The 10,592-nt window shown below is 47.2% G+C and overlaps 1 protein-coding gene across 1 annotated transcript in view; it reads right to left on the bottom strand.

The window, feature by feature from the left end:
* Positions 1-764: 764 nt before the first annotated feature.
* The window catches only part of ERBB2 (erb-b2 receptor tyrosine kinase 2), a 57,804-nt gene continuing 47,976 nt past the window's right edge, over positions 765-10,592 (bottom strand). Inside the window, exons 22-27 of the mRNA XM_081836969.1 lie at positions 10,352-10,427; positions 10,116-10,262; positions 9,142-9,239; positions 3,063-3,236; positions 1,652-1,889; positions 765-1,396 (exon numbers count right to left, since the gene is read on the bottom strand). Of these exons, the coding sequence (XP_081693095.1) occupies positions 1,008-1,396; positions 1,652-1,889; positions 3,063-3,236; positions 9,142-9,239; positions 10,116-10,262; positions 10,352-10,427 (1,122 nt within the window). The 3' untranslated portion in view covers positions 765-1,007. The remainder of the gene's footprint in view (positions 1,397-1,651; positions 1,890-3,062; positions 3,237-9,141; positions 9,240-10,115; positions 10,263-10,351; positions 10,428-10,592) is intronic.

Genomic DNA, 10,592 nt, shown 5'->3' with positions numbered 1-10,592 from the left:
AGTTCAAAACATGGTGTTATTTCTTAGGAGGAGGGAAACACTCCAAAATTATTCTCTCTCTTAATTAAGATGCTCAACTGTTCTCAGTTTGCCAAGCTGTCCAAACCAAGAAATGAAGTTGGTTTGAGTTCCTCACCTGCATCTTCTGGAATCTTCTTGAGAGGGCAAAGGGGTGGGAAGGAGGCTCTCGCCACTAGGCAACATTGTTTTCTTCTTCCTCCCCAGACCCCACCAAGATGTTGTGTTTAAGGAACATCACAATTCCACCCCCACCCCCACATTACTCTGTTGTAAGGACGCAGGTGCCCCCGGCCCCGATCCGAAGGTCAAGGAAGCACATTCCCTTTTTACCACTGTCATTAAATGGCCAATAACAGAAAACACACCACCGTTTTTATGCAACACCCATGCGTTGCCCTCATTTTTTACAACACACGATCTCATAGTTCTCCCCTCCCCACCCCATATCAGTACCCTTAAGTTTTTGTTTTTTGAAAATGTACCTTAAAAAAAAAAGTAGTGTTCCATCCCTTAGTTCTTTAGCCCAGTCAGTGGCCTGACCCTCTTTGTCTTGTATTCGAAGGGAGAGGAGGACGGGGCAGAAGAGCAGCCCTTTCCCCCTGTATTTCAGGCACGTCCAACTCCCAAGAGACTGCAATCTACTTCCAGTATAAAAAAACTGGCAGTGATCTACCCATTGTCATTGCCAAGAGCTGTTGAGCTTTTCGGGGAGAGGACTGCCCACAGTTGTTGAGCTTTTTTTGGGGGGGGGTACCTGCTGTATGTCAAATGACAGTTGGGCAACCCAAACTGCATGACAGGAGATTGTCACAAACAAAGTGCTTTCGCCCAACTGCCAGGACGAGAAGGAGCGGCCTACCTGGCCTCAAGAGGGCTGTGCTAAGGCCTCAGTGAATCCCGCTCATCCTGCATGCATTAATAGTTCGTTCGTTTGTGTCCTGAGCTGCCTAAATATCAAAAATAGGTTTCAGTGGTGACAGGGGTCCTCACGCAAAGTCCTTGGGGCGAGAAACTGACTCGGCTAGGCCTAGGTACTCCATGTTTTCCGCGGTCGGCGTAGTGGCAAAGCTGTTGGTGGCAGGAGTGGCAGAGCTGGCAAAGAATTCTGCTGGGTTGCTCTTGGGAGTCTCCTGGTTCCAGTAATATAGATTGTCAAAGGCCTGAGGCAAAGGGCCGGCCAGAGGGAGGTTGCAGGGCGTCAGGTACTCTGGGTTTTCCACCACGTTGCTGAAGCTGCTGCTGTTATGGAAGGTGTTCTTTGGTTCCTTGATGAGCCCATTCTTGCCCAAGTGACCCTTTGGCTTTTCTAGGGTGGATCCTGGCAGTCGAAGGCCTTTGCTGGATGGAAGGCTGTTTTCTGGCTGGTTCACATACTCTGCAGGGATAAGAAAAATGCAAAACAAATGGCCGAAACCAGGACACTGTGACTTCCACCAACTTTCCACCCAAACTAACAGCAAACATAGCTTTTCGAGTCCTCAAATAGGACGCCACACTTGCTACTGGCAATCCACAGCCACAGGGGCTAGAAGCTTGTTTTTGAAACAAAACAAAACCCACACCAAAACACTTTTCAAGATTCCCCAATTGAAATTTTTGCAAGTACATACATTACGAACAAGGCACATACCTGGAACCATACTGCAGGGCACAGGTGAATTGTAGTTCTTCACTTCTGGGCTCTCATTTTCATTAATCGAGGCACCAGTGGGATCTTCGCAGTAGCGCTGCAGAGTGCTTCCTGTATAGTCCCCTTCGAGCAGGTCAGGGATGACAGCTCCTGGCTCTTCCAAGAGAGGCGGGCCCAAATAGGGGTACTGAGCTGCTTGCTCAGGTTCATCCTCATCCATTGGAGTCTCTGTAGTACTCTGGAAAGGGTAAAAAACAGGTGTGCGCTTCAGCATTGCCTGTGAAGAACACGTGCCAAGTAGAAACCTGATCGCCGAGGGTAAGTGTAAGCTGAGAGTTCAGGCTTAGGGACCATTTTGCAGCCCTGGCCAGCAGGGAAGGAGATTTGAAATTCTGGGGAGGGGAATTATACTATGAAGCTCTATGACGGGGTGGCTAATCTTTCTTGGCTGAACTGCCACACTCAGGGTTCACAAGCCCTCTGATTTTGCCACACCTCCCCCCAATAAAGGTAGGTAGTCTTGCTGAGGGGTATAAGGTAAAAGGTAAATGACCCCTGGACGGTTAAGTCCAGTCAAAGGCGACTATGGGGTTGCGGTGCTCATCTCACTTTCAGGCGAAGGGAGCCGGTGTTTGTCCACAGACAGCTTTCAGGGTTGTGTGGCCAGCATGACTAAACCGCTTCTGGCACAATGGAACACCGTGACGGAAACCAGAGCGCACAAAAACATCGTTTACCTTCCCACCACAGCGGTACCTACCGTATTTTTTGCTCTATAAGACTCACTTTTTCCCTCCTAAAAAGTAAGGTGTGTGTTTGTGTTTGTGTGTGTGTGTGTGTGTGTGTGTGTGTGTGTGTGTGTGTGTCTTATGGAGCAAATGCAAGCTGCACAGCTATCCCAGAAGCCAGAACAGCAAGAGGGATTGCTGCTTTCACTGCGCAGCCATCCCTCTTGCTGTTCTGGCTTCTGAGATTCAGAATATTTTTTTCTTGTTTTCCTCCTCCAAAAATTAGGTGCGTCTTGTGGTCTGGTGCGTCTTAGAGAGTGAAAAATACAGTATTTATCTACTTGCACTGGTGTGCTTTTGAACTGCTAGGTTGGCAGGAGCTGGGACAGGGCAACGGGAGCTCACCTCGTCGCGGGGATTCGAACCGCCAACCTTCTGATTGGCAAGCCCAAAAGGCTCAGTGGTTTAGACCACAGCACCACCCGCTGTGTATACAGCCTGTAGGCTATGGGCTAGTCACCACCTCTCTCTTTTGCAAACTTATTGAAATATTCCATACAGGAGTTTCCAGCACATGCGCTTTACAGGAGAGAAGGGCATGCCCACTGGGAAGTCCAGCCTGAGCAGGATACAAACTGGCTTTGTCTATTATCACCGTAAACTGATAACAGCCACATGCTTACCCTGGTTGAGGGGATCCTAGAGCGATAGTCTGCAGATGCCTCGCCATTGAAAAAGCCCTGGTGGGGTACCAAGTACTCTTCGGCATCCACCAGATCTTGCATGTCTTCTTCCTCTAGCAAAGTGCGGTAGAAAGTGCTGTCTATGGGGCTGGCAAGACCCATTTTATCATCGTTCTGCCACGGAGGAACAACCAGAAATATTAACGTGCATGCATGTTCTAATAGACAGCAATAAGTATTTGTGGCTTTGAAATTCCACTGCTCCTGCAGTGGGCTTAAGAGTTCATCAAAGTAGTCCACATAGCATCTTCTTCATAATTCTTACAACCACCTTGTACAGTAGGTTAGTGGACACCTCAGTCAGTAAAGCATGGCACTCTTAATTGTCGGGGTTGTGGATTCAAGCCCCACAATGGGCAAAAGATCCCAGCATTGCAGGAGGTTAGACCAGATGATCCTCATAGTCCCTTTCAACTCTTCAGTTCCATCATTCTAACTCTAGAGGACTCAAACAAGTGAGTCACACCATTATGCTACAAGGGGGCAAAGAACGCCATACATAAACAGCCATTTGTTAAGCTGGCTTGAGAGTAAAATTCCCTCCCCCAGATCAATCTGATCCCAGGCATGGAAGAGACTCTAATCCACCCAGGCTCAGTTAAAACAGGAGTCAGACAGTATGTGTTCAGAAGCCTCCCAATGACTGTAGCAGCAGCAGAGGCAGCAGCTATCAGGCTCAGCAATCACAGACACCATCAGCATCACCCCTCGCTTCTGGCAATGCCTTGCTTCTTCTAGCAGTAGATTACACCAGCTGCCAGCAGAATCAACAAGGAAGGGTTGTTCCCTTCATGTTTGTGGGCTTCCTGGAGGTATCTAGTTGAACACTGTTTTTGAGGCAGGAGGGTGGACTAGATAGGTTTGGTCTGTTCCGGCAAGGGGCGTTTTATGTTCTTGTGTTTATTCCTTCCCTCCTGCCACTTACCTGCAGCTGAACAAGATGCATAACGAAGGAAAATCCCCTATTAGAAAAGCTAACCAACAAACTTAAAACTAGCACGGGGACAAGCAAAGGAGGACACCTTCATTCCAGTATGATTGCTTGCAGGGCAGCAGCTGGAGAAGGAGCAAAAAGGGTTTTCTTGTGTGTGTGTTTCTTGTGGCTGATTAGCGGCTCTCCCTGTGCAAAGGTCAGAGGGGCAGGGTTTCTGTTGAGGCAGGTGATTAGCTGTGGGAGGAGCTTATCAGAGCTTGCAGGGCGGCGGCGCACGCAGTTTGATCCATCTTTTAGATTTAGGGGAGCTAGTCTCAAACATTTGTTGGGGGAGACCTAGGTTTTTTTTGGGGGGGGAGTTATTTGTCCTGTCTTCATGCTTTTTATGATGGAAGACTGCTGTAGTCACCCCCCGACACGTTCTCAAGATGGAGGGTGAGGGAACAGCTGCAGTCGCCTGCGGTTCCTGCGCAATGTTTGCCATCTTGCCAAAGGTTGCAGGCAGCTTTACCTGCAGCAATTGCATGTTGATTGCCCTCTTAGAAGACAAAGTCCAGCAACTGGAGGAACGTGTAGCTACGCTCCAAAGAATTAGAGAGCTGGAGCTCTTCTTGGAAGCAACAGAGCACACCGTCTCCGCCAAGGAGGAGACAGGGGACTCCCCTGAGAAGGAGGCTAGTTCACCAACACAGGAGCCAGATATATGGAGAAACGTGACTCAAAGAAGTAGGAGGCCCAGGGTTCGCTCTGATTGTTTAGAAATACACAATCGCTTTTAGGTCCCCTCCCCTAGCATGGAAAACAAAGAGCAGACTCCATTTGAGGATCTCCCCCTCATTACAGTCGATCAGGTATATGAAGACGAGCAGCAAAGTCAGTCCTCAGGGAATGTGCAGGCGACCTTGGAACGGACAGCTCACGGAAGAACCCCGACCAGACCTAAGAGGAGGCGTGTAGTGGTGATAGGGGATTCCCTACTGAGGGGAACAGAAGCAGTGATCTGTGGGCCTGACAAGATGTCTCGGGAAGTGTGCTGTCTCCCCGGGGCTAAGATCCAAGATGTAACTGAACGACAGCAAGGAATCATAAAACCCACTGACAAATACCCCTTCCTCTTGGTTCATGTGGGAACCAATGACACTGCAAGCAATAGCCTCCAGAAGATCAAGAGACTACGAGGCTCTGGGCAGGAAATTGAAGCAATTAAATGCACAAATTGTCATCTCATCTGTCCTCCCAGTTGAACGACGTGGCCCAAGGAGAGAGGGAAAAATAGTGGAAGTGAACAGCTGGCTTCATAAATGGTGTAAACAGGAACGGTTTGGATTCTTAGATCACGGACTGCAGTTTCTTGAAGATGGACTTCTGGCAAGCGATGGGCTGCACCTCACAACAGTTGGGAGGAATGTTTTTGCCAAAAATCTCAGAAACCTCATCAGGAGGGCTTTAAACTGACTAATGTGGGGGAGGGAGACAGTGCTCCTGAAGGCAGGAGTCTATCAATTGATGAAGATGATCATCCAAATGTCATAGACCAAATGGAGCAAAAAGCACGCAGACCTAGTGGTGGGAGGAAAAAATCCTTAAATAAGAGACACGGGGGAATGATTAATGGACTTCAATGTCTGTACACTAATGCGCAAAGCATGGGAAATAAACAAGATGAGCTTGAGCTCTTGGTACAGCAAACTAAATATGACATAATAGGCATCACTGAAACCTGGTGGGATAAGTCCCACGACTGGAATGTAATAATGGAGGGATACAATCTATTTCAGAGAAACAGACCAGACAAGAAAGGATGGTCTGTTAAGGTTCTAAATCTTGGATCTCTTCACAGGTATACACATACACAGGGATGTGTATACCTGTGAAGAGATCCAAGATTTAGAACCTCAAAGCCAAAGTGAGAGCATTTGGGTCAAAATTAAGGGAGAGAAGAATAACAGTGACCTCATTGTGGGAGTTTACTATAGATCCCCAAGCCAAACAGAGGACATAGATGATGCCTTCCTGGAACAGATGGCCAAGCATGCAAAAGGAAGGGAGATAGTAGTAATGGGGGGCTTCAATTACCCGGATATTTGCTGGATGCCAAACTCAGCCAATAGCATAAGGTCAAACAGATTCCTCACTGGCCTTGCAGACAACTTTGTTGTCCAGAAAGTGGGAAAAGCAACAAGAGGAACAGCCATTTTAGATCTGGTCCTAACCAATGTTGATGACCTGGTTAGTGGGTAGAAGTGGAAGGATCATTAGGCGCGAGTGATCATGCTCTTCTGAAGTTTACTATACAGCGGAAAGGAGCAGCCAAGCATACTAGGACTCAATTTCTTGACTTTAAGAAAGCCGACTTCATAAAACTTAGGGAAGTGCTGGGTGAGATCCCATGGACAGTAATACTAAAAGGAAAGGGAGTTCATGATGGCTGGGAGTTTGTTAAGAGGGAGATAGTAAAAGCACAACTTCAGGCAATACCAATGAGACGGAAACATGGAAGGTGCCTAAAGAAGCTAGGGTGGCTATCTAAAGAACTTTTAACTGAGTTAAGATTAAAAAAGGATTTGTACAAAAAATGGAAAAGGGGGGAAACCACCAAAGAGGAATTCAAACAAATAGCCAGCACGTGTAGACACAAAGTCAGAAAAGCTAAAGCACAGAATGAACTCAGGCTTGCAAGAGAGGTTAAAAGAAACAAAAAAGGCTTTTATGGGTCTGTTCGTAGCAAAAGGAAGAACAAAGAAACAGTGGGGTCACTCAGAGGAGAAGATGGTGAAATGCAAACAGGGGACACAGAAAGGGCTGAACTCCTCAATGCCTTCTTTGCCTCAGTCTTTTCCGATAAAGAAAACAATGCCCGACCTGAAGAATTTGGAGCAAATGATTCAGCAGAGGAAACACAGCCCAGAATAACTAAGGAGATAGTACAAGAATACTTGGCTAGTTTAGATGTATTCAAGTCTCCAGGGCCAGATGAACTGCATCCAAGAGTATTAAAAGAACTGGCAGATGTGATCTCAGAACCACTGGCAGTCACCTTTGAGAATTCCTGGAGAACAGGCAAAGTCCCGGCAGACTGGAGGAGGGCAAATGTTGTCCCTATTTTCAAAAAGGGGAAAAGAGAGGACCCAAATAATTACCGCCCAGTCAGTCTGACATCAATACCAGGGAAGATTCTGGAGCAGATCATTAAGCAAACAGTCTGTGAGCACCTAGAAAGGAATGCTGTGATCACCAATAGTCAGCATGGATTTCTGAAAAATAAGTCATGTCAGACTAACCTGATCTCGTTTTTTGACAGAATTACAAGCCTGGTAGATGAAGGGAACGCAGTGGATGTAGCCTACCTTGATTTCAGCAAGGCATTTGACAAGGTGCCCCATGATATTCTTGTAAAGAAGCTGGTAAAATGCGGACTTGACTATGCTACCACTCAGTGGATTTGTAACTGGCTGACTGACCGAACCCAAAGGGTGCTCATCAATGGTTCCTCTTCATCCTGGAGAAGAGTGACTAGTGGGGTGCCACAGGGTTCTGTCTTGGGGCCGGTCTTATTCAACATCTTTATCAACGACTTGGATGATGGACTCAAGGGCATCCTGATCAAATTTGCAGATGACACCAAACTGGGAGGGGTGGCTAACACCCCAGAGGACATGATCACACTTCAAAACGACCTTGACAGATTAGAGAACTGGGCCAAAACAAACAAGATGAATTTTAACAGGGAGAAATGTAAAGTATTGCACTTGGGCAAAAAAAATGAGAGGCACAAATACAAGATGGGTGACACCTGGCTTGAGAGCAGTACATGTGAAAAGGATCTAGGAGTCTTGGTTGACTACAAACTTGAGATGAGCCAACAGTGTGACACGGCAGCTAAAAAAGCGAATGCAATTCTGGGCTGCATCAATAGGAGTATAGCATCTAGATCAAGGGAAGTAATAGCGCCACTGTATTCTGCTCTGGTCAGACCTCAGCTGGAGTACTGTGTCCAGTTCTGGGCACCACAGTTCAAGAAGGACACTGACAAACTGGAACGTGTCTAGAGGACGGCAACCAAAATGGTCAAAGGCCTGGAAACGATGCCTTATGAGGAACGGCTAAGGGAGCTGGGCATGTTTAGCCTGGAGAAGAGGAGGTTAAGGGGTGATATGATAGCCATGTTCAAATATATAAAACGATGTCACATAGAGGAGGGAGAAAGGTTGTTTTCTGCTGCTCCAGAGAAGCGGACACGGAGCAATGGCTCCAAACTACAAGAAAGAAGATTCCACCTAAACATTAGGAAGAACTTCCTGACAGTAAGAGCTGTTCGACAGTGGAATTTGCTGCCAAGGAGTATGGTGGAGTCTCCTTCTTTGGAGGTCTTTAAGCAGAGGCTTGACAACCATATGTCATCAGTGCTCTGATGGTGTTTCCTGCTTGGCAGGGGGTTGGACTCGATGGCCCTTGTGGTCTCTTCCAACTCTATGATTCTATGGTTCCCCTTTATCATATACACAAAACAACAAGGCAATGACCTATTCCACCCCCCTCCACAACAACATACAAATCAATATGGCTAACATGACCCAACAACTGATCCCTGCCCCACCACACACATACAAACAAGCCACACTGCAACCAACTGAACACAGCCAACCAAGTTCTGGACCCCCTAACCTAGGCATCCCCAAACTTGGCCCTCCAGATGTTTTGGAACTACAAGTCCCATCATTGCTGACCACTGTTCCTGTTAGCAAGGGACGATGGGAGTTGTAGTCCCAAAACATCTGGAGGGCCGAGTTTGGGGATGCCTGCCGTGTGTGTGTGTGCGCGCGCGCACACACACACACACACACACACAAAGGATCTATCCACATGATGCTAACACTAGGCAATAGAATGAAATAACAACCCCCCCTTTTCTCCCTCCCTCCCTCTTCCCCCAATTGAACTTTTATTTGCTTATTTGTCCATTTTGTAACACAAGAAAATCTTTCATAAAAGCTAATTTAACACAGTGGAGAAAAATCCCCTTTGAACACAGCCTAGGTCTTGGCAGGATGAAAGAGGCTTTCCCTACCACCACCCCTGGCTCACCTGGATGACCACGAAACGCTGCGGATCCCTGGCCATTCGCGTGAATTCAGTGACCAGTTCTCGGAACTTGGGCCTGCATTCTGAGTCGATCATCCAACCTGTGTGGCAAGCACAGTCAGCACTTGGAATGAATTAGTTCAGTTTAATCAAGTTCACTGAATTACTTAAAAATTACCTAAGCTATCCCTGAAGGTAACTCCCATAATTGACAGGTAAACTGAATATGAATTAATTTCATTTGGGGCTAGAACTCTGAATGATTTCTAGTTCATCTTCATTATCTTATATGTGTGCTTTTCTTTACTCTTTGAACGCCTTGGGCCTTTAAAATTAAACACCACAATTGTTGGGGGGAAATAAATTAAACCATTCACATTTGACTGTGTGTTTTGGTATTTTCTTAAGTGTATTTTATACTTCGGCACAGAAGCTTGTAATATTATGAATGCTGAAAAACAAACGTGCCGAGGATCCATTGGGTGAAGTTGAATTGAACTGGCTACTGAAGATGAACCGAACTAGTTCATTTTGTCAAGGGACAAATGGGAACTGGAATCAGCTCCTTTGTAAAATGAACTTTCAAGCTCTGAATGCAAACGTTTAGCCAAAAGGTTCAAACTCCAGAAAAAACAAGTTCAAAGATGCAGACCTTCTTAGGAGGCACCATCAAGATCCTCCAAGAAAAAGGTATAGCTCAACTTGCTGGCATTCAACTTCCCTTTAAGGCAACAGTTCTCAACCTGTGGGTCCCCAGATGTTGTTGGACTACAACTCCCATCATCCCTGGGAGTAACTAGGGGTGATGGGAGTTGTAGTTCAACAACATCTGGGGACCCAAAGGTTGAGAAAGGCTGCTTTAAGGGCTATGGGGTGCCAGCGACAACAAAGGCTACAGTAACCAAGGGCCTTGCCCCCTTGCCCCTATATTTCACTGCAACCCTTTTTCCTTTCATGCAAGACCTCTAGCTTCTTACATTTCACCATGATCATGTAGACATCAATGGTGCAGATGGGAGGCTGTGGTAACCTCTCTCCTTTCTCCAGCAGGTCAGGGATCTCTCGGGCGGGGATTCCATCATACGGCTTGGCTCCAAAAGTCATCAGCTCCCACACAGTCACACCTGGAGAGACAGGCAAGGGGGTCCCGTCAAGCGCCAGCCGATGTCTCACCAAGGAACGAACAGGAGGGTCCCCACAAGCCCCCACTTACCATAGCTCCACACGTCGCTTTGGTGTGTGAAACGCCTGCGCAAGATGGACTCCAGGGCCATCCATTTGATAGGTACCTGGACAAGGCAAATGGGACAAAGTTTACCACTGTGGCATCAAACCATCCCTCTTGTGGGCTAGTTCCAAGCAGCAGCAGCCGTGTGTGTTTGTGTGGGGCAGGAGAACAGGCTTATGGGCCTAGTTCTTAGGGAGCTAGTCAATCTGCGCCTGGGCCGTACCAC

Source organism: Podarcis erhardii (assembly GCF_964252035.2).
Source record: "Podarcis erhardii genome assembly, chromosome: 13".
In the NCBI taxonomy this organism is placed as follows: Eukaryota; Metazoa; Chordata; class Lepidosauria; order Squamata; family Lacertidae; genus Podarcis; species Podarcis erhardii.
Note: the sequence above shows the minus strand (reverse complement) of the source record. Positions and strands in the feature narration are given on the sequence as shown.